General features: G+C 43.7%; 1 protein-coding gene across 3 annotated transcripts in view; it reads left to right on the top strand.

Moving 5' to 3' along the window:
- ATP10B (ATPase phospholipid transporting 10B (putative)) overlaps nt 1-25,220 on the top strand; it is a 361,387-nt gene that overhangs the window by 251,361 nt on the left and 84,806 nt on the right. The window contains exon 1 of one of the 3 annotated variants that reach the window (XM_066591080.1): nt 16,285-16,846. The exons of the other annotated variants lie outside the window; for them this stretch is intronic. Within the exon in view, the coding sequence (XP_066447177.1) occupies nt 16,440-16,846 (407 nt within the window). The 5' untranslated portion in view covers nt 16,285-16,439. Of the gene's footprint in view, nt 1-16,284; nt 16,847-25,220 lie in introns of those variants that run through there. 3 annotated transcript variants of the gene reach the window in all.

Here is a 25,220-nt window from a genome sequence, read left to right on the forward strand (position 1 = left end):
GGGAACTAAGTGATATGATAACTAGGCCGCTATATCTAATATTTATGGATACTATCAAGACTGGGGTTGCACTACTGGTTGGCACATTGCCAATGTGGTTTCAATTTACAAAAAGAGGTCCAAAAGTGAGCCTGGTAACTACAGTCCGGTAAGTCTCACTTCAGTAACTGGAAAAATATTTGAGGGGTTTCTGAGAGATGCCATCGAAGAATACCTCAAGGAGAACAACGGAATAACTCCTCACCAGCATGGATTCATGAAGGGTCGATCATGTCAGACCAATCTGATCAGCTTCTACGATGAAGTAAGCTCTAGGCTGGACCTGGGAGAGTCTATTGTTCTTGTATATCTGGACTTCTCTAAAGCATTTGACACTGTGCTGCATAATAGGCTGATATATAAAATGAGACAGCTCGGATTGGGTGAAAGCGTGTTTACCTGGGTAAAGAATTGGCTCAAAGATAGAAAGCAGAGGGTGGTAATAAATGGTTCATACTCTGATTAGGCCACAGTCACTAGCGGGGTGCCAAAGGGTTCAGTATTGGGCCCCATTCTGTTAAATATATTTATCAACGACCTGATAGAGAGACTGCACAGTAAAATATCAATATTTGAAGATGACACAAAATTATTCAATATAATCAATGCAATGGAGGACAATGTACAGCTACAAACGGACCTAGATAAGCTGGGCAGAAAAATGGCAAATGAAGTTCAATATTGAAAAATGTAAGGTTATGCACATGGGCAGGAGAAACGGATGACACTAATATACACTAAATGTGGTACTGCTAGGGAAAAGTGATATAGAAAAAGACCTGGGAGTACTAGTGGATTGTAGACTAAACTGGAGTAACCAATGCCAGTCAGCTGCTGCAAAAGCTAATAAAGTGTTGGGGTACATTAAAAGAGGTATAGGGGCAAGGGATGAGAACATGATTCTACCACTATATAAGGCACATGTTAGGCCCTACATGGAATACTGCATACAGTTCTGGTCACCAGTGCTCAGGAAAGATGTTACAGAGCTTGAGGGGGTTCAAAGAAGGGCAACTAAACTAATACGTGGAAAGAAGTGACTGGAATACCCGGAGAAGCTATCAAAATTGGGATTATTTACCCTGGAAAAAAGATAGCTAAGGGGTGATCAAATAACAATATATAAATACATGAGGGGACGATACAAGGATCTCTCCCATTATCTGTTTATACCCAGGACTGCGACTGTAACAAGAGGGCATCGCTATGTCTAGAAGAAAGCAGGTTTCATCATCAACACAGAAAAGGGTTCTTTACTGTAAGAGCAGTGAGACTGTGGAACTCTCTGCCAGAGGATGTGGTGATGGCAAAATCCATAGAGGAGTTTAAAAGGAGACTTGATGTCTTTCTAAAGCAGAAGGATATTACAGGATACAAATCTTAGGTTAATTGTTAATCCGGGTATACAGGCAGGTAGGAACTATTAGGAGTTGATCCAGGGATTAGTCTGATTGCCATTAGGGAGTCGGGAAGGAATTTTCCCCCAAATGGGCTAATTGGGGTTGGGGTTTTTTGCCTTCCTCTGGATCAACAACATAGGAGGATAAACAGGCTGAACTAAAAGAACATTGTCTTCATTCAGCCTTACATACTATGTTACTATGTATGTAACGTTCTACTTTTTCTGTAATCTTATTAATATCATACTATTCAGTAAAATAACATTGTTCCATTTCTTTGTTCTTTACCCCAATCAGTTATATGTAGTGCCTTCCCCAACCCAATCTTCAAGAGCTGTGCTTTCTCTGAAAAATACTGCAAAAACCATGCTAAAATCCTTTTCCTAATTAAATGTTTCAGCTTACATATAGCTACTTCACTTTGAAGTAGAAGTGTATGTAGAACTTTACGGGAAAGCCTAAGTACATTATCTTGTCACACATTCTGTGTAATGCCGGTTTCGTGGACTAGAATATCATTAGTGTGATTTCGTAATACTTAGTTGATGGCCTTGAAGACTGATTTTTGATAAGGATCTAGTTGTTATAAGACATTCCCTGAAACCTAATCAGAGTATGATTACACTGTAGCTTATAGCAACCAGTCATACATTTACATTCATTATCTAAGCTATGCTTCTGCAAGACAAACCTATTTAGTTCATCATGTTTAAGCCACGTCTTCAATTGCACTTCTCTGTGTCAGTATTTCAGGACATTTCAAAGAGTGACGTTGTGCAGTTTGTAAATGCTACCCTGGCTGATGGCTCACTTTCTGCAGCAGGGGTCTATCTAAGGAATAAGCAGGACAACGGACTGAAAAAGTAGCAAATATATTTCAATACCATGTCTTTCCACTTAGTACTGTTGTCATTTCCCTTCCCCTATACAGAAAAGAAGTAGAATAGCACTGAAACAGCACTGTACAGAGATTGTAATCACCAGGGGGCGCTATTAGAGGGAAGGGTGCAATTGCCTATAAATTTCTATTTACAGCCAACAGGACACAACCATACATACATATGTATGTGAATGTTGCCAAATGTAATGTACATCCAAAAGAGTGAATCGGAGATAGTAATGCACCGTGGGCAACTCACCCTACTGCCAATCCTGTACTCTCGCCATGACTCCTGTCATACCCAGTTGACCCACAGATGTTTGGTGACCTGCACCACATAGAACAGGACTCCAAGGCTGTAGCTCGTATACTGAGTCCCGTTGGTGGGAACATCATGTTTTTATACATTTAGTGCAAGCCAGTGAGACTAGTACAGCACTCCTATGCCCACTGTGCTCTCACACACCATTGGGCATACATGATTACTACCCACCAGCATGATAATCGGAGCTATAAATTCTTGTCGCCAGTTTTTTTCTTCTCAAACGGTACCTTTAACATGGGCTGAAAGGCACCCAAATAATCACTCAAACAAAGCGATTTTGGGAAACTGTCGGCCCGTTTACACATTGCCCCTGACAGGGCACTAAGCAAGAGGCTTCTTAGTTGTCGCTAATCGTTCCATTTCAGCTCACACCGTGTTTGTCAAGAATTTCCTATCCCGTTGCCAAACTTATGCTTTTTGGCCTTTTTGCTCAGCAATAGAAATCTTCCATTTTATCCAAATATGCTTCAATTTTTTTTGTTCGCCTTTTTAAGACTATTTAACCTTGTGGGATTTTATTTAAAAGATAATATTGTGTCTCTCTATTTATTGCTACTAAGCTCAAATTTTTGTCTCATAATTCTTGTTGTGGTTTTGCTGATTGCAGTTTCTACATTTCTATTAAATAGCAATTCTAGGAAATATTACTTGATCATTTAGGAAACCACATTGTGGTACTGCAGTAAAAATGCATGTAGACTTGTACTCCATCATTGTTTGCCCCAATGAAGTTAATGGAGAAAAAACCTGTAACAAAATAAATGCATAACGATAGCATATCCAAAATATGTTTTTCATTAAAAAAAACTAAGAATATAAATAATATATATAAAAGGTATGACTTGTAGTAGTCATCCCGTATGCAAATAGTAATCTTCAACCTTTGTACTCGCACTAAGGTGTGGTTAAGAAAAATAGTAGGGCTGGTAGCGCATTTATTGTATCAACATGTTAACAGTGACCATTTTATAGATGTGTAACTGCTTTTTTAATGTCCACCATCATCTGTTTTTTTTCCTCTTTTATTTCATTGTAACTCCACTTGCCTTACCGCAATGCTGTACTAAAGATCAATCTGTATCAGTATTCTCAGACCATTTCACGCGGCCGAGCCCGATATCAGACCATGAAACTCATCCCAATATTGTTCTCAGCAATGTGCGATGTACGAGGTATATTTGCGTCAGAATGGCCTCCTATCACTTAAAGGAGATGTCTCGAGGAAGCAGTGATTTTTTTTTTTTGCCCAGTCCCCCTAATTAAACATACATTACTAATTACCCCTGTAAATTACTTTCCTAGCTGGTTTGTACTTACCGTTCCAGCGTTTCAGCAACTTATAAAAGTTTCCCCAAGATGGCCACCGGCTCTTTCCCCGTCGCTCGCTGCAGCCCGACGTGGGCGCTCCCGAGACGCTGCCAGCTGTGTCTCCATGGCAACCGGACGCCCTGCAGCCGCCGACCAGACGCCCCGCAGCCGCCGACCAGTCACCCACCGCCAGGCAGCAGGTAACCGGCGCTAGCCCCCGGCTCCCCAGCGCTACGCTCCCGGCTCCCCAGCGCTAGACCCTCAGCCCAGGTGAAGGCCCCGGAGCCCCCGGCCTAGCGACAGCCCCCCCCCGGCCTAGCGACAGCCCCCCCATCGCAGCGACAGCCCCCCCATCGCAGCGGCAGCCCCCCCGGCCTAGCGACAGCCCCCCCATCGCAGCGGCAGCCCCCCCCCGGCCTAGCGACAGCCCCCCCTTTGCAGCGACAGCCCCCCCATCGCAGCGACAGCCCCCCCATCGCAGCGGCAGCCCCCCCCCCCGGCCTAGCGACAGCCCCCCCATCGCAGCGGCAGCCCCCCCCGGCCTAGCGACAGCCCCCCCATCGCAGCGACAGCCCCCCCCCCCGGCCTAGCGACAGCCCCCCCCATCGCAGCGACAGCGACGACAGCCCCCCCCCCGGCGCAGCGGCAGCCCCCCCCGGCCCATCACTTACCTGGATGGCAGGACAGCTGGACGGCAGGACAGCTGGGCGGCTTCTCCGGACAGCTGGGCGGCTCTGCACCTTCCTCTAACAGAGGAAGGTACAGAATGGCCGCTTCAGCGCGCTCCCGAGCAGTGACAGCTCATCTGCGCATGCGCAGAAGAGCTGTAGCGGGGAGCACACTGAAGCGGCTCGTGCTGAAAGGAGAAGACCGGACTGCGCAAGCGCGTCTAAAAAAGCAAGCTGCCAGCGAATTTAGACGGAACCATGGAGACGAGGACGCTAGCAACGGAGCAGGTAAGTGGAATAACTTCTGTATGGCTCATATTTAATGCACGATGTATATTACAAAGTGCATTAATATGGCCATACAGAAGTGTATAGACCCACTTGGTTTCGCGAGACCACCCCTTTAAGTACAGTTGCGATCCTCTGGTGTGGCTTTCAGCTGCGTCAGAAGATAGGCAAGTGTTTCCCATTGTTTTCAACGGTAAACCTAGCATTGCACTAGGGGTTCATATTCATGCAAGATTTGTGTGTCTCACAACGCACAAATCTTGTGCAGTTTTCTCAGCCGTGTGAAAACGGCCTCAATGGATTAGGATACCAAGAAGTATTGCTGTTTAATGCTACTGTTTATCTGTATGAAGTTGGACTAGTAATTATTAGGAAATTATAGTACCAGTGTTTCTGGTGGTGCAATGCACCACACAGTTGTGCTACATGGTACATCCATTATGTTCCCCACACATCACACACACAGCTCTACTACATCCATCCTGACCCCACACAAGACAAATACAGCTTGGCTCTTGCCACAGCAGTTTCATCACAGGTCTTCCAGCTCACTGGATCTCTGTGGTGGCGGTAGGTTAGTGTCTTCTGTCAGGACTGCTGAATTGTGTCTGAGATAATAACAGCCTAGTTGTATTCTCATTTTGTTATTTTTGTCCTCCCCTTTTTTAAGAGTAATAACTGTGTTGTTCTTCTGTCGGTCAGGCTCTGTGTTTTTTATATATCCTGTAGGACCTGTGATTATGTCACCATGGGGCGGAGCATGAGAAGAACCCACATACAGTACTTTCTACCAAACTGCAGAATGGCTCCTCACAGCAGTGATGTCATCACAGGTCCTTCAGCCCACCAGATCTTAGTGGTGGGGGGAGCTCAGTGTCTTCTGTCAGGACTGCTGAGTTGTGTCCGGTATACTAATGGTTTAGTTCTATTCTTATTTTGTTATTTTTGTCCTCACTTTTTCAAGAGCCCTAACTTTGTTGTTGCTCTGTCGGTCAGGCTCTGTGTTTTATATATGTTGTAGGACCTTCAATGATGTTACCAGAGGGCAGAGCGATGATGTCACCAAGGGCCAGAGCATGAGAAATAGTCAAATACATACTCACTGACAAGTGGTCGTTAGTAGTTTGATACTGTAGTCATTAAAGAGACAGTATTTGATTAGCATATGTCTGTATTCATTAATTGTTTTCCTAGCCTATCTATATTTAAGAGAATTATGCTGGATTAGAAAACTCATTTGGAAATTCTATTTATTCAATTAATTAATGGGCGCCTGTTCAGTGATTCCTAGTAGTGGGACACTCTGCTTACAAAAAAGGATTGTTGAAAATGAACAACTCCTTAATAGGGGTTCTCCACGTCATAAAGAAACATACAAAAAAAAACACATCAGTATAAATTTCTAAATGCCTTCATTTATTCATAATAATTGTGAAAAGAGAAATCATTGAGTGAATTAAAATGTCCGTCATCATATTAATTAACACAAAGCCTGTATTAGGGCCCTTATGCACAGAGCGATTGTTGTTCAAAAAATCATTCAAACGAGTGAAAATGAACGATAAACGTTAAACGCAGCCAACGATCGAACAACAAACCGTAAATCATTAGCTCTTCGTTCATCTTCTGCAGGCATAAAAATCATCATTGGCTCGTTCACTAATCGTTCAGTTTAAATACTAATCATTCGGTCACTTTCATTCATTTATATAACAAATGTGAACGACTAAATGATTTCTCATTTGAATGAGCCAACGTTGTATCTGCTGTATATACAGGCTACCCGAGCAAACTCTGACATTGTTCACTCGTTCAAACGAGAATTTGGCTCATCTAAATGGACTTTTTGCCCTCCTTCTACTTTGTTAAGTAGCAGTTATTGTGCCAAATAAGTAAATAGCCTGATAAAGAGTAGGCCAGCGTATCATGAGATAAGATAACATCTTGGTTGTAGCACCTTTATACGGTAGGACTGTCGGGAACATAAGCACTAGAGATGTGCAAGCATTCTTGCTAAGGACAATTGCTCGATCGAGCATTGTCCTTAGCGAGTATCTTCTTGCTTGGAAGAAAAGGTTCGGCTGCTGGCGCGGGTGACAGGTGAGTAGCGGCAGTGAGCAGGGGGGAGCGGGGGGAGAGAGGGAGAGAGAGATCTCCCCCCCATTTCTCCCCGCTCTCCCCTGCCGCCCCCCGCCCGCCGCCGGTAGCCGAATCTTTGCTCCCGAGCGGGCAGGTACTCGCTAAGGGCAATGCTCGATCGAGCAATTTGCCCTTAGCGAGTATGCTCGCTCATCTCTGATAAGCACCCAACTGCTATCCCATGGACTATCACACTTGGCTGTCAGAGAATGGAGATGGAGCAGGTTTGAGATCTCTTCCAGCCTCCATTCCCTGAAAACAGGCAGTCGCTCAGAGATTGCACGACTCCAGTTTATATTGAGTAAAAGTCGCTCAGTAGTTGTTGCATTTCATCTCTCTAAAATATAACAACTAGCGCCCACTGAGCGACTTCTTGTTCAGTGGCCTGTTGATGGCTGTATGTACACGAGCCAACAGTCACCTGTAGTCATGACTATTGGCCCATATAAAAGTACCTTGTGATTGTGTACCTCATAGCCAGAGCTGAAATAGTAGGAAAGAGGGATTAGAGGCAGGCTATTGTGGGGAATATTCCTAATAGAAGTGCATTCAAGCAGCAGCCCTAGTATCTGCTCAGAAAACTTTGTAAGATATGATGATCGGGCACAAACTGGGTCCCAATAATCCCAGACCAAAAGAATTTTACTGCATATATGTGTGCATAATAAGGATTATTTTTTTATTTAAAACATTTCTCTTACTACTATCACCATGAAGTAACTTGATTGCAGCAGCTAGATTTAATAATCACTTTTATTCATATAGTACATTCATATTACGCGGCACTTTATATCACTTGGTATGGGTTCTGTCCCCACTGGAGCTCACAATCTATAATTGCCTACCTGTACGTTTTTTGAAGTTTGGGAGGAAAATCTCACAAACACGGGGGGGACATACAAACTCCATACAGATGTTGTCATTGGTTGGATGTGAACCCAGGAACCCAGTGCTGCAAGGCAACAGTGCTAATAACTGCCCCACTGTACTCTGAAAGTAAACCTGAAAAGAAAACACTTGGCAGACCATAATAGACCCATCTTTTACACATCTTCAAGTTCTGCTTTTTACAAGTCACTGGACAAGAAGTAACCATAGACATTAAATAAATATTCTCCACAAGTATCCAATAACCAAACAGTAGATTACTGTTAAAATCTTCATCCATTGTGTTCAATTTTAATCCCGGTTTCCTAGTATCCTCCCTAAACTCGCCTTAGGACACCTGCATTAGAGTTGACAGGTGAACTACCCCAAATTGTCCGATGGATTCCTCAAGAAATGCCATCTGACACCCATATACTTCCACATGTTTAATGTATATTGGATGGTTATGATGGATGACATCTGCAATCATTCATCACCCACAAGCTCTCATGTTGAAAAAAAACGATTATGTACTTTTTAATTGTATGGTGCAAAATTGAGTTTGTATCATTGCAAGTGTTACTTAAAGGGGTTGTCTCGCGAAAGCAAGTGGGGTTATACACTTCTGTATGGCCATATTAATGCACTTTGTAATATACATCGTGCATTAAATATGAGCCATACGGAAGTTATTCACTTACCTGCTCCGTTGCTGGCGTCCCCGTTACCATGGCTCCGTCTAATTTCGGGGTCTTCTTGCTTTTTTAGATGTGCTTGCGCAGAAGGGTCTTCTCCCTTCTGATCGGCCCGGGCACGAGCGGCGTTCTGGCTCCGCCCCCTTCTACACGTCATTGCGAAGCTCCGCCCCGTCACGTGTGCCGATTCCAGCCAATCAGGAGGCTGGAATCGGCAATGGACCGCACAGAGCCCACGGTGCACCATGGGAGAAGACCCGCGGTGCATCGTAGGTGAAGATCCCGGCGGCCATCTTGGAGAAGGAAGAAGTAGGAAGAAGTTGCAGAGCGGGGATTTGGGTAAGTAATATATTTTTTTTTTATTTTAACACATCCCTTGGGTTTGTCCTGCGCCGAACGGGGGGCCTATGCAAAAAAAAAAAAAAAAACGTTTTGGCGCGAGACAACCCCTTTAATGAAATTCAAGCTAAGGGTGGATACATTTGTGTTTTCTGACCTGTATATGTCATTACTTGGCCATTAACTGTGATCATCTATCATGGGAATTTCCTATGATAAGCAAAATGTGTGCACATCATATTGTAAGTGACTTATCTTAGTGCTAATAATCTCATCTTATCTACTTAAGATTCTCAACAAGGTAACGGTGTCAAGTAGGGCGCTTATGTAAATCCATCAGAATAAGAAGTAGTTACTAACCCTTAAGTCATGTTTGATATTTTGCATATATGGTAAGCACAATAAACCTGGAGAACCGGACATGTAGAGGAGGAAGGAAAGTTCCCATGATGCTTTAGACTATTTACCTAGGCTGAAGTTTACCACGTCTGTCTTGTTATTCATTAACATATGGGAATAATTTGTGTTACCTGAAATTATAGATAAGGAATGTGTGGCTTTCCCTCCTGCTCAGAATGATATGTTATGTTGAGGGATTATGCAGAAAGGTTGGATTCATGATCTGGACAATGTTAACCCCTTAGTGACCACCCATACATGTTTTCACGTCCTGGGAGTCTGGGCTTTATTCTGAAGGGCCGTGAAAACACGTAAGGTAGGTAGAATAAAGCTGAGGGGTCTGAAAGTGTGACTGCTCCCTGCTATCAACTACTGGAGATAGTTGACAGCTTGGAGCGGTCACTAGGGGCTGGGGTGTGCGGACCCTGATCAGGTGATCACCGTTGTTTAACGGATAATGGTGATCACGTGGAAGTAAAGAAAAAGTTTAAAAAGTTAAAATTTCATCTCCCCTCAAGGATCGGATATTCTTACCTAATTGGGAACTTCTTACCTAAGGCCTCCGGCAATGTCCCCCAAAGATCTCTTTATCCAAGGACCTTTCTGCACCCAACGTCAAAATGGCAGACACATGCGCGGAAGCCAGGGAGGACCTAGGAAATTTAAAATCTTGCTCTTAGATACCAAAGGCAACTGAGAGCCTGGAGAGGTGACCGGAGGCCCCAGTGAGCGGTCCCCAGTCATGTGGTCGCTGTTATCCAGTGTTGAATTCTGTTAGTGTAACCCCCCTGCACGAGTGCTAACGACCTTAACGGTGACGTCAATGCTCACGCAGTCATTTACCTGACTGTCCTCCCATGTAAAAGGGCCATAAATGTAATGTCTCCTTCTTCCGCCTGCCTGTAGGTGGGGAGGAGACAATTTACACTCCTCTTTTAAAGTGAAAAATACAATCTTTAGATGTTAAACAGGTTTTCCCACTCCTATTTATTGATGATCTATCCTCAGATCGGGTTGCTCAGTAATCAGCTGTTCCCCCAGGCTAGTGCCTTTGTGCATGGAGTTGTTTTTCTGCCGGGAGCAGACGGCTCCGCTTATTGCATGCTGAATCCCATTTACTTCAATGGCATTCAGCATGTAAGGCCAGCAGGGGCCACTGCGCAATGTACAGATCAGTCTGCAAACAGCTGCATACACGCAGGCTGCAACCCTGGGGAACAGCTGATCGCCAGGGGTCTCAAGACTCCCACCAATCTGCTAATCTACTATTGATCACCTATTCTAAGAATAGATCACCAGTAGCTTGAACGCCCTTAAGATATTGCTTATTTGTTAAAAAGACTGAATTATTCATTATTTCTTATAACTTTATACAGCATGCATATAATGTCGCCAGAAAAAAAAATCTGTGAACCCTTTTGAATAACCTAAAAGGGGCAAGGAGCAATGGTCCAAAGTTCCTCCGCAATAAAGTGCAAGGGATCTATAGGTTATTAAATTCGAGGACTCATTTAGTTTTTCTCCCTGCTCTATATACTCCTTGGTGTATTTTACTACTTATCAATGCAAAAATTCAGGTGGTTCCAAAGGGTTCATTTATTTTATTTCTTGCAATTGTATTCATCTTATGCTGTGATGATGTATTTTAAAACTCTGACTGTGCAGCTTGTGATCCTGGGTATCTCAGACTGTGATACTTGGTAGTACCACCAAGCCATGTCTCTGAAGCTGGTTTATCAGCAGACAGCTTATAGGAAGAAGGGTGCCAGCATCATTGAAGGCCCACATAAAAGCCCAATGTCAAGTTGCAAGTGGCTTGCATGTTGTGCCTGGAAGGCATGCAATTGGCCTACAAAGTAGTTGGGCCTGGGCTTGTCCATCGGGGGCATGTCTGTGAGTTGAAGGCCAGAGTGGCTTGTTCATCAGGGTAGTGTTAGTAGGTTGGAAGAGAGGGGCAGAGTGTTGAAGGCCGGAACAACTGGCAAGGGAAGATACTGCATGTTGCATCGCATGTTTTTGGAAGACGTATATGCAAGAGGTGTCATGATAATATCAACTAACAAGACCTGGAGAATGGCACTGGAAATCAGACATTGAGTATTAGGGTGGAGATAATCAAGCCACTTGAATTGACAGCTTTTAGGGCTCTGTGAAGGCTGCTGCCGGAGCAGTGTAAGCTTAACACATGAGCCTTATAGGGGGGCGAGGTCGATTTAGTGTTGGCACATTCAACCCTAGGCAAAGGCTATAGATGGGACTGGAAGGGATTGTGTCAGATGCCAATTGAAAGAGGAATTTAGGTCCAGTGTAGAATGAGAGCTTGACAGTTCTAAGGTCTGTGGTGTGACCTGTTGGTCTTGAGGTATAGGGACTGAACAAGAATAGTAGGAGTCAGTTTGAAGTAGGACTCTCAGGAACAGAGCCAAATGTAGAACTGTCAAATGTACAAAAAGATTATGTTAAACAAGTTACAGATCTGTCCCTCCTTACCTTTCCTCTTTGTTAGATATGTTCAGATACATCACCAGCCTTTCAAACATGATTTTTTTAATGACATCTCCATCCTAAATGTGTCTATTGTGGCTACCCAGTGGTTGCCATGTGAGTTGCTGCCTGTCATTGGTTTTGCTAGTAAGTTGAGATATTGTATTCAATTGGTTTCATGAGAAACAAATTTAGAGCTAACATAAGGATGATACATCTGCACACTGTGAGTTGTCAATGGAGAGTAGTGTTAAGACAACACTCATCTCTGGCCCCTGTGAACCTAACAGCAGCCTGTTAGAATTATAATCGTCGTGTGAAAAAAACTTCTTGATAAATGCAAGAACTTTCAAGCATTCTTCCTCAACAGGAATATATAGAAACCTCCATGCATAATAGAACCACATACAGTGTATTGCAACCACTAAGCTGCTGTGTCTTGTGTGAGAATTGTAACCATCAGCAGCTTTGTATTATTAACATGTGAAGAAAGTAAAACTACCGTTTAAAGAAATAGTCAAACTGTATTGGTTATTGAGGAACTCTCAACCACTATCTTGCATGTTTCACATCATAGATTGATCGACAGATAGGACTACTGGATTTAGCTAGTGGCAAACACTCTAATTACCCAAGACCCTCATCCTCTAGAGGTTCCTTTAAACACTAGGCCCCCATGAGCAACTTGAATTTACTACAGATTCCTATTATGTAAAAGGCTATCTGACAATGACATGCAAGGCAGCCCTACTTTGCTTATTATGATAAACAACAGTTGGTGGCACGGTGCAATCTTCCATAGACAACTAGAGGACAAGAGGGAGTGAAATCCAACTTCTCATTTTATTTAAACAACTAGCAATAAATTGTTTTCTTTGTTGGCTGTTGAAATAAAAGAGAAGTTGGACTTTACTCCCTCTTGCCCTTTAGTTGTCTTTGGAAGGTTGTGCTGTGTCACCAGTTTGTGTTGCTTATCACATCAATTTTTGCTCACACCCAATTAGTAGAGGGTCCATCTGGTTGGTAGCGCTTACATATCATCCAACACTAGAGATGAGCCAGCACCAAAATGCTCGAGTGCTCGTTACTCGAGTCGAACTTTCGGTGATGCTCGAGAGTTCGCTTCTAGTAATGAACCCCATTGAAGTCAATGGGCGACTTGAGCATTTTTGTATATGACTGGTGCTCCTCTAAGGTTTTCATTTGTGAAAATCTTAGCAAATCACCAAAGTCATGTAAAAAACACAGAAATGGATAGGGCAGGCGAGGAGCAACATGCAGGGCTGCATTTCGGGCTCAGAGATCTCACTATTAAGCCACAATAGTGGCAAGAGCGAGACCCCCCCCCCCCCCCGCACTGTCAGCATAAAGATCGTTCTCCTCTGCCACAGCTGTAAAAAATGTATACTCACCTTTCCGCTGCAGCCGGAGTTCAGCCATGTCTGGCTGTGAGTAGTATTCAGTCTGGCTGCTGTGAGTAGTATTCAGCAGCCGGGGATTTACAATCCCTGCCTGCTGAATGAGCTGCCTCTAATTGGTCACACCCTCACCAATCAGAGGCAGCTCTCACTCACACCCATTCATGAATTCATGAATGGGTGAGTGCTGCCTCTGATTGGCTCAGCGCAGGGACCAATCAGGGGCAGCTCTCAGCTGAATGACAGGTGAGTATAATTTTTTTTTTTTTTTACACATTTTAGGATGCTTATATTTTTAAGCCCTTCCCGAAAATTCATCTCGCGCTCGCCGGCAGCCCATTGCTTTCAATGGAGCCGGCTGTATTGCCGGCTCCATTGAATTCAAGGGTCAGTGCTTGTTTAATCGAGACGAGTACCGCGTGGTGCTCGTCTCGAGTAACGAGCATCTTGAGCACCCTAATACTCGAATGAGCATCAAGCTCGGACGAGTATGCTCGCTCATCTCTATCCAACACCTGTTTTTATTCCATGGCCTCTACACTTTATTTCCAGCCCCACTTGTACTACAAGTTTTCCCTACTCGTTTTTCTGCTGTATCTATCTACTTTGCTTATTGTCCTTGCCCTAATTTGCAATAAAACCAGGGGCGTAACTATAGAGGGTGCAGCGGATGCGGTTGCACCCGGGCCCAGGAGCCTTAGGGGGCCCATAAGGCCTCTCCTCCATATAGGGAGCCCAGTACTATGAATAAAGCATTATAGTTGGGGGCCCTGTAACAGGTTTTGCATTGGGGCCCAGAAGCTTCATGTTATGGCTCTGTGCAGCATGGTTTAGGTATGGGTACGGGTACAGATACAGATAGAGGGGGGGGGGCTCAGCTCAAGTTTTGCATCAGGGCCCCCGAGCCTTTAGTTACGCCCCTGAATAAGTCCAATCCAGATAGGTAGAATAACAGATAGAGAGATACTTTATTTCCTTGTTTTATGCAATGGAACTGTCTTTAAACACTCTAAGGCCGCCTGCACACAGCAGAACCGGATTCCACATATGGAAGCCAGCAGCAGAATCCGGCTCTGACCCTGGCTGGCGACCTCGTGTACCTGTCTTCTTTCTTCATTATCTGTACTGAAGAGAGCAGATGGGTAGGAGAGCGCTCAGGCAGTAGCTAATGGAAAAAAACTATACCAGATATTCTGTATAACCACAGAAAACATCCACTTACATGTGGGGAGCTACAGACCCCAAATGATCACTAGACACTCCCATAAAGAGTGCCCAGGAAGCAAAACCTAGTACAATGTACCCCAAATAAAACAAAGGGGACAGAACAAAAGTTTGAGTCCGCGCTCTTTAGTTTCTCTAGGTAAATAACAGTTTATGCAAGAAGAAAGACTGCTTACTTGAGGAGGGATCTCCTGGTATGGAGACCTCTCACTGCTGTTGTTTGCCTGTAGATATTATACTACCAGGTGGATTTTCTGCCAGGTTGGATCTTTCATTGGTTCCTCAAAAAATTGGACTTATTCACCAATCATCTTACTGGAGATTTATTCATATGCACACATAAAGGGCAGACAAACAAAAGACTAACAAGGGACAGACCCAAAGGGTGCGGGGTCTAATTGGTATTTGCAACGCATTTTGGCGTACTCAGACACCTTTTTCAAGCATGCAGACATTGCACAACTATTTAGTATTCATATGGAGGAAACAACTTACTTTTCCATCTGGACGCTGCGCCTTCCGGTTGCTTACTGGTGTCACCAGTGTCAGCTGGCAAAATGACAGGGAATTGCACACAGTGGAACACACGATACGCTTCATTTCTGGGAGCGTCATCTTGCGGGCCGACACCCATGACGGCAGTAAGTGACCAGATGGCGCGGCGTCCAGATGGACTGCCGGACATGTGTAGTACAGATTTTTTCTTTTAAATGTTTCTTATTCCCGTGCTGACGCTAGGCAATGATGCAAAGTCTGCAACCTCTCCACAAGGTCGATTGTGGAAGGACTGTGGGTCGGATGGCTTCCATTGATTTCAATGGAAGCCTCTTGCGCGGAATCCGCACAAACATAGAACATGCTACCATTTTTCCTCTGCAAGCAAAAATCGCAATTAATTTCCTCTTGTGTGCAGGAAAAAGTGCTTTCCCATAGCATGTATGAAGGGTATTTGCTGCATATCCGCGGTGCGGTCGTCCGTGGCGAATTCCGCAATGCAAATCTGTTCGTGTGCAGGCAACCTAAGAGCAAAAATGTATGTTGCTTTAAACCAGAATATTAACAAAAATCAGAGTTGGTGTCTGACTTTCATTTTTAGTATAAATATATTGGCTCCTATTTCCTGGTTTTTGTCTTACCATTTTCTGTATGAAATGCTGTAAAGAAGCACTTTACCCTCTCTCCCAAACAGAACAGCTCCAGAATTTTTTTAAGCGCACATTTTATCAAAGTATGTAGCTAGTATTTGTACCTTTTTAAAGAACTTTAAAAAAAAAAAAAGTTATATAAAAATTCAGTTTATCATCCTCATTTCCCATCACTGTATTCAAGGTATTCAAGTTACTTCTTGGTGGTATTTCTAAAAGAATTATATTTTAAAGTCTACACTATATAAGTAATTAAGTTCTATATATGGAATTGAGACTGTATTGTGCTGATTGTTCAGCAAATCTCAGCTTCTATTAATATACAATCCTTGGTACATAGTGCTGTGTCACATGTATACTCTTTCAAGTACCTGTATGGTAAGTAAAGCTGTCATAGATTTCCGTATCATGTTTTCTGTATGCAGCACATGGCACTCTGCCATTCCATTGTCATAAATGCAAGTGAGCTGTCCCTGCTTCTTAGCATACCAGCCAGGTGAGCAGGTCATTACTATGATTAAAGTGAGCTGGCTGTAGGACCCAGAGGTAGCTGTCCTGCCCTAGGAATAACTGGTTTGTGGTGTGACACACAAGTAGCTCGTGTGACGTCTGCAATCAACAAGTGCACTTTGAAAGAAGTGAAAAAGAAAATAGTCTGCTGGAGTCCACGGCACATGAAGGACCTACTCGGATATCTTGGAAATCAAACAAAGAACCCAGGATTATCAATCACAGCGATGAGCCCGGATTCTACTAGCTATCCCGGTCTAGGAAGACACTGAGTAACATTTTCATTTTCTTCTCAAGTTTATTTGAGAACAATGTCTTCACTTATCACCGAAATCTGGGAGAGAGTGATCAGGGGAAGACGTAAAGGGGATGATGGCAAACGAAAGATCCAATCTAATGTTCTCTTCGAAGGTTCAAAATGGAAGGAGAATCCAAACAGTATTTACCAGACTAATATTATTAAAACTACAAAGTATACATTCCTTTCTTTCCTTCCAAGGAACCTTTTTGAACAATTTCATCGTTTTGCTAATATGTACTTTGTAATGCTGGCAGCACTTAATTTCGTACCAGTGGTCAACGCGTTTCAGCCTGCTATAGCCATCATTCCAATTTGTATTATTCTGGCTATCACAGCAATTAAGGATATGTGGGAAGACTTCAGGAGATACAAGTCAGACAAGGAGATTAATAACATGCAATGCATGGTGTACTGCAGGTAAATATCAGCTGCTCAAGTCTTTTGTTTTATTTCCTCTTAGATATTTGCACAGATTAAGCTACTTTATAGAGCACGTCAGTGAGGTATCAATAGAACTGTGGTCTGATGAAAGTATTAAGGTTTCTCTGTAATTTTGTTTCATAGAAGTAAGTTGTTCAGTTGTTTTGAATTTGCTTGGGTTCTTGTCTTTAGATCGTGTCCCATTTCGGTTTTTCGAGGGAGCTTTCAGCATACATAGAAGACAGCATCCTGCTATACCACATTAAGGCCCTTTCCAGGTGCTGCCTGACACTGCTTCTCTACTAGCTTCAGGATAGGAGGTTTAAGTCCCCTTTTTTTCTATGTTTATTGCTCTAATACATTTCCACTCTTCGCCATACCAGCCGCATGGTGTGTCTTTATGGTATGACGGAAGTCCTTAAATACTACAAAATGGCTCATTGTGGGTTAACACTACCTGAATTCCTACGTTTGTATGAATTATTTAGTATTTTTGATAAGTTGGAAATCAAGAGTCCCGTGTAATTATGTAACCTTTCCTAAATGTGAAGTTCATTGATACATTAAGGAGTAGAATACATATTGTACAGAATAGCTTTATCTACCGTTTGTGAGCTCTTACATAGAAGCTGTTGCTAACTGACACATGAACTTGTGCGAGTCATAGCAATCTGTCCAGTAAACTGTACCGTCAGGTTTATCTCACGTTCATCATAAACTAAAACTAGTCGCACAAATATTTCAAATATTACAGGTAGACTAGATACGGATAGCTAATGGCAAGGCACGGCGATGTTCATTGCAACCTAATATAGCAATTGGCTGCAATACAGCCTGCCCTGGCTAAACAGTTTGCTAAAGGAGTCTTACAATTATAATGTGTATCATGACATAAAATGTAATCTTGGGCTGATCCCATCAATTGGCTGATTTCAGACGGCTGCAGCACGCTTAGATTTTAATTTTCTTGTTACAACTGCAACCTCTAGCCTACCTGTGGCTCTACTGAACCAAGCTTAGATTGCCAAGGACCCTATGGTTTGCTTTGTTAGAGCTACTAATCGTCTGGGTCTTACATCTATAATACGAACATTAAAAAGCAGCTGTTTGACACAAGAAATACTTTCAATGGGTCCTGGCACTCTGCAAATGGCCAAAACTAATGGGCAAGTCTGATTGCCTCTAATTTGATCAGTTCAATTGCATGAAAAGGTTTCATGTGAAAAGCCACTGCATACAATTAGGCTATTTAGCAAGTGACTGGACCCCTTCATTCAGATATATGTTGGGAGTCCAAGCTCTTCCTCTCCACCAATATAATTTCCTAACATCTCTATAGGGTAAATAGGATATAATTTCCCCACCTATTTGGTCATCTGTATCGGATGCTGTCTAGCCCAATATAAATTGAGTAAATGTGTACATGTAGGCTTCTATCTGTTGTTCAGCTCTCTTTTAAACATTACGCAATATATAAGTAGTCAGTATGGTTGAAAGACAAGTCAGTCGAGTTTTAAAAAAACGTTTAATGTAGTAAATAGACATTTTTTGTCTACCTTGGAAGTTCTCTTGTCAGTATCCCCCTATGCCTACCTGCGTATATGCTTTATTCTCTGAAGCTCCCTGCAGGAAAGCTTTATAGCATACCAGATCACTAATTTTCCTCCTTATCATGTACGATAATCAATATCATTGTCATGGCCGTTGTTTATGGCCAACAACGTCCCCTACCACCTGCTGCCATCAAGCATGTCCAGTGCTGTGTCCCTTGAGTTGTTCTTGGCAGACACCACATCTCCTGTTGACTTTCTGGTCCCCATAGTGTGCGTGTGCAACCCCGGCCCACCTCTTAAAGAGCTAATGTGCACTCAGCTTTCTAGTCCTTAACCAATTCTGACAGTTTTTGAGCTATTTAGAGCTATTCTGTCTGCCAGCTGGCACCTGAGCAATCAGTCACTATACTGTGTGAATGTGTTGGTGTGTTTCTGACTGATAATCTGGTCTTTGCTACATGCTTGAACCACCCAGCTTTCTTTACTTTTCCAAACCTGACCATGGCTCATTATTTGACTATGCTGTTGCTTGTCTGCTAATTTCCCTGACCCTTGGCCTGATCTACATTGTAAAAGTATTTTATATGCCCTCAATCTGGCTTTCTACGTCTTTGTCTACACCCTCTAGTTCTTGCATCACAGAAAACTTGGCCAAGTGAGGTAGCTGCCTTGTAACTGAGACTATTTCTAGGGCAACGGTCTGGGGTCTCTGCAGAAAAGACTGGATCCCAATAGCTGGAATGAAAAGGTTATGCACAGCCGATTGACATCCACTGCGGTGACAATAATGTATAAGGTGGAAAAAATAGTACCTATCTACTTAGAAAAACATGCCCCAATGTTTACTTAAATTGATTAGTCTGACCTCTCGTACTACAGCTGTGGTGTGTGTAGGGTTGGGGTATATAAGTTTTTTTGTTTTTTTTTACATATGCAGTGACTGAGGAGCAGGCCACGGCCTAGGAGACAGCGGGGTAGAGTTTGGCCCTGGCACAGTGGCTCTATCGTCTCTCCCCTGGAGGGTAACTGGTGACACATCTAAGGGCTGAGGGCAGGTTAATAAAGGGGAACCCAAGTAATGGATTGCCTTGAGTCCTATTTTGTCTCATGATTACTGTTGCCACCTTTGTCATGAAAAAATACTGGCCATGGTAAAAAAAAGGGGTGCGTCGGGGGCATGACTTGGGGTGTGGCTTATCACAGCATTTATTCCTCCTTTATCTCCTGGATCCCGTCCAGCAACTGTGCACATGCACAGGATCCAGGCCAGCGTGTTCTCGCGAGTAGCTGACGTTTAGTGTGAATCACACATCATCTACTCGCGAGTACACACTGCAGACGCTCGCATCGCATACAATCTACACATATAATTATATACATGAGATACCCAGGTTACCCCAGCATGGTCCATATCACTATATACAGGAGATATACCATATCACTATATACAGGAGATATACCTCCCCTGTATATAGTGATGCTGATGTAATGTAGATATGTCCTGTATGCAATTATATGTACAGCTGGTATAACGTATATCACCTAAACATACAAGATTACATGAAGTACACAGTACATACCTTGTTGTACTGCATATACTGCTTCTCCGCTCTCATCCTCGGGTCCCAACATTGTCACTGCAGGGCCGGCCAGACGGACATCCACCCTTACCCCCACACATCACACACAACTCCGCTACATACATCCCGATCCCCAGACATCACAAACACAGCTCCACTACATCCATCCTGATCACCACACATCACACACAGCTGTACTACATCCATCCTGACCCCCACACATCACACACAGATCTACTACATCCATCCTGACCCCCATACATCGCACACACAGCTCTGTTCCATCCATCCTGATCCCCACACATCGCACACACACAGCCCTACCTCATCCATCCTGACCCCCAGACATCACACACACAGCTCTGCTACATCATCCTGACCCCCACACAAAGCTCCACTTACTCACTCCCTCCCTCCATCCAGACCCCCACAGATCCAAGACAGACACAGAGACACAGACACACACAGAGACACCGAAAGAGAGAGAAAGACACACATACACACTCTCTTATATTTACTGAGCTCCCCGTGATCATGTGATTCCTGACTTTTCCCCCACACAGGGTATCACATGACGTGACATCATCAGAGGTCCTAGAAGCTGCCGGCTCTCAGGTCTGTGTTTCCCCTGCTTTCAGGGCTGCCGGAGGAGGGTTAACCGGAACTAGGGGACAGTGCAGGCTCTGAAAATACCTGCCTGTAATAGGGCCGGTAAAAAAAAATACTGGCACCGGCCTGACAGAAAAAATACCTGCCAGGCCAGTGGTTTACCGGCCGGGGGGCAACCCTACTCGCGATGCCACCATTACTTCCACAGCGATGGATTCCTGGATGATGGAGTAAATCTCCTCCCGTGTAGCTTCCATGGGGGGATTCCTTTGTGACGGGGTAAATCCACACACACACGGGTACAGTTTAAGACACAGCCTCCAACACGGATGGGCGACTAGTCGTTTTACTTAACTTCAAGAACAGAGCAGTTCAGCAGCTTCTTGACAAGTGATGTGACAGGGAGGACTCATGGGACGTCAGGAGAAACCACAGCCACAGTTTTCTGTAAGTCCTGGCCCGATACCACACTTTCTTCTCTCTCTCTTTGACTCTACCGGTTCACATTCATGGATTAAAACACACTGCAGAACTTCTGGAGAGTAGTAGTCCCCGCATTCGCTAGGCCATCCTCTCGGCCTCCTCCATATCTGAAGCATCATCACGTGACAGACAAAAAGATACAAAACCCAGACAGTCATCTACATATCAGACACTTAAAGGGGTTGTCCCGCGAAACAAAGTGGGGGTATACACTTCTGTATGGCCATATTAATGCACTTTGTAATGTACATTGTGCATTAATTATGAGCCATACAGAAGTTATTCACTTACCTGCTCCGTTGCTAGCGTCCCCGTCTCCATGGTGCCGTCTAATTTTCAGCGTCTAATCTCCCGATTAGATGCGCTTGCGCAGTCCGGTCTTCTCTGTGTTGAATGGGGCGCTCATGCTGGAGAGCTGCTCCTCGTAGCTCCGCCCCGTCACGTGTGCCGATTCCAGCCAATCAGGTGGCTGGAATCGGCAATGGAACGCACAGAAGACCTGCGGTCCACCGAGGGTGAAGATCCCGGCGGCCATCTTCGCAAGGTAAGTAAGAAGTCACCGGAGCGCGGGGATTCGGTAAGTACTATCCCGTTTTTTTTTTTTATCCCTGCATCGGGTTTGTCTCGCGCCGAACGGGGGAACTATTAAAAAAAAAAAAAAAAACGTTTTGGCGCGGGACAACCCCTTTAACTCTTTCAGTGCTGCAGATATGCAATACACACCATTCTTGCAAACATGAAAGACACTGACAACACAATACTGAGCATACACACCATTCAGGAGGGGCCCCGTTGTACTGGGCCACTACACATACAGTCAACCATAAGCATTAGATAACTTCATATATTAGGTATGAGACTTCTAATTCTGTCTTTAGTCTATATAAATATGCTTGACTCGAGTTATCATTAAATAGTGTATCATCAGCGGTCATTAGTTTGCTAAAGATCTTGGAAGCTTTATAGAATTCTCTTTTGTTCTCTGAGATTATATGTTTGCCTTTAAGACATTATGTGGTCATGCATCCACCTTGTCAGTATATAATATTATGTTGACTACATCAAATAGTTGTGTATGAGTGTACACGTCATGGAGTGGCAAAGCGTGCCGAGAGTTTGACATCTGGTGACTCGTGACTCGCCCGCTATATGATGTTATGTGAGGAAGTATGTGTAAACGTAATAATCATCTTGAGCAATATCATCAGTATAGACACTCTGTAATTACCTTAAGAGCTCGCTATTCATATATATGTTTTGTAAGTGGAATCGGAAATGACCCAGGCATCTTCATCATCAATTTTAATAGTGTATAATTGCTCATTCATTGGCTTCCCTGTAGATCTGAAATATTGCCATACTGGTTGTTTCATTGTTGGGTGAACATGTCATGTAAATGAATATCTGAATTATTGCGGTACCACTTAGGGATCTACACATTAACCATTTTATTTCTCTGTAATTTAGCTATGAAGCATTAGATTGTCTACTGCTTTCTGAATACAGTTTTTTGTGGGGGGCTAGCTGATTGTAGGGGAAGAGTACCTATTGCCATGGTCTTCTTGTGCTGTTCATATATAGTAAAAAAAAAATTCTTAAATATTCCCATTAGGTACTAGAAATGTTATTTAGTAAAATTGGTGGCTGCATTGTTGCTGTGAATTGCCGTACCATTGTTGTTTGCCCAAAACGTCTTATGTGTGCCAACAGAGCATGCTATGTTCTAAGCTGTTTATATGTGATAAATTCACCATAGATTGAAATCTTCCCGTGACCCATAATCCGCAATTAACAGAAGCCACATTCATCCCTCTTAAGTGACAGTGTGTAACAGGGATTCATCTGCCCATCCTTAGACGTTGCAGGCTGTGCGGTGCGTATTCTCTTTTATGGCGAAGGAAATAAAATTGTGTTCCCTTATCCTCCAGTCAACTTATACCGTAATAGAAGATTTGTAGCTACAGCATCTGTATACACCGGTATTATTTCTTATAATTAAGGTTTGATTAAGTGGTTTCATAAGAAGAATGCATAAATTATTGTTTTTTTTCATTGCAAGATAATCCAGCACCCAAAATTTTTGGGACACCACATATGGGCCTATGTATGCTTATTATAAGAGTCTTTTGGGGTTTGAACTGACCATTAGGACCATGAATAAAGGAGAGCCCACAGTTCATGGTCAGGTAGAGCAAAATTTGTAAAAGGTGAATTAAAAAGTAAATTATCATAGAATGGTAGAGTTGGAAGGGATCTCCAGGGTCATCTGGTCTAACCCCCTGCTCAGTGCAGGATTCACTAAATCATCCCAGACAGATATCTGTCCAGCCTTTGTTTGAACACTTACATTGAAGTAGAACTCCCCACCTCCCATGGCAACCTGTTCCACTCATTGATCACCCTCACTGTCAGAAAGTCTTTTTTCTAATATTTAATCTGTGTCTCCTCCCTTTCAATTTCATCCCATTGTTTGTAGCCTTTCCTTGTGCAAATGAGAATAGGGTTGATCCCAATGCACTGTGAAGGATGAAATTAAATAGAAGTACTGGGTACTGGTGCATCTTGTCTTCACCAGAACTGTCGGTGGAGACATGCGTATGTCCTGGTGGAGTTAGAGTGCATGCCCAAAGTTGCAGATTGGCTAACTTGATGCCGGCTGAAGACTGCAGATAACACCCGGCGTGGGACAGGGAAACGGTCAGCGGGCCCGGCTTCAGAGTCCGTGGTGGACAGGAAGATTGCGGGGCCGGCTTCAGTGGTGCACGAGAGGAGACATTGCAGTGGAGATGGGAGGCTGGTGAGGAGAGTGACAGCGGGGGATGGGAACGCAGCTTATCCGCCGCTTTCCGACATGTACTGACAGAGGTGTCGGCTTGAGCACTGCCACCTCCTCAATCCATTCAACGATGTGAGAGTGGGTCCTGCTTCAGCGCAGAAGCAGGAACACTGATTGTACCGGAGATTGGAGGGCTGGGGGAGACTGACAGCACTGGAGGCTGCAGGGGAGAAGCTAGTGCGGCAGAGAAAAGTGACACGATCCGGGAGAGGAGTAATGGGAGATCGTCTGGGACAATGACAGAAGGAGGGAGTTGAGAGGACAGCACCGGAGGCTGCAGGGGAGAGGGCAGAGTGGCAGGGAAAAATGACATGAGCCCGGAGGGGAGATGATGGGAGAACACCTGGGACAATGACAGGAGGTGGGAGGGGAGAGGATGGTACACAGTCTGGGAAGAGTGCCAGCGGGATCAGGAGTGGCAAGGCCGCCGGAGGTCAGCACAACAGCGGGGTAGAGGTGTGAGCTTGCGCCTGGCCAGGAATGTGTGCATCATTGGTGGCCGTCACCTGCCCCTCCCCTAGAAGTCTACCCGGCTCATCCATGTCTTCACCCATTCTTCTGGTAGAAACAAGATGCACCAGTACCAAAGTACTGCCTAAAACCATGTTCTATTGCAAATTCAAGTGGGTAATGGCTATCACGTTTGGTAAGAAATACCTGACCTTTGCTTCCTGGTTGTCCAAATCACTCTTCCTACCTAAATTTATACTTCTGGGCTACATTTATGGACTACTATCTATATAGAGCATCCATACAATGATTATAAGGAGGTCCATATATTAAAAAACACACACAAGTTCTATACATACAATCTTAAAGCTCCTTAGAGAGGAGAACACATTTCTAAGCTTCTGCAGTCTCGATTCTGAAACGAATTAGCAATATTCATTAACCCGGACAACCCCTTTAATCATAATTAAAAATATGACTACATATAAATCATTGAAATTTTGTTTACCAATGTTTATCTGTGTTGATTTACAGCTTCATTAATACGTAATTATAGATATAAGCCCTCAAGGTCTGCGTACATAATCTTAAAATAAAGTCATTAGTTTCCACTAGCTGAACTTAAATATATAATGCTGATAAATACCTGGAAAAAAGGCCGATTACTGAGAAAATAGGAAAAATAAATGGGAAGCTTGATAAGAACCAGCAAGTCACATTTCTACTTTCCCACGTCTCAAGCTGCAAGTGTAATTTGGAGCAGGCTAGGTATTATTGTACTCTGCAGAGAACACACCGTTTCTCACACAACTTTTACTACACCGTACAACGTGTCTAGTGGGAATAACTACTGCTATTCC

Source organism: Eleutherodactylus coqui, chromosome 2 (genome assembly GCF_035609145.1).
Source record: "Eleutherodactylus coqui strain aEleCoq1 chromosome 2, aEleCoq1.hap1, whole genome shotgun sequence".
Classification (NCBI taxonomy): domain Eukaryota; kingdom Metazoa; phylum Chordata; class Amphibia; order Anura; family Eleutherodactylidae; genus Eleutherodactylus; species Eleutherodactylus coqui.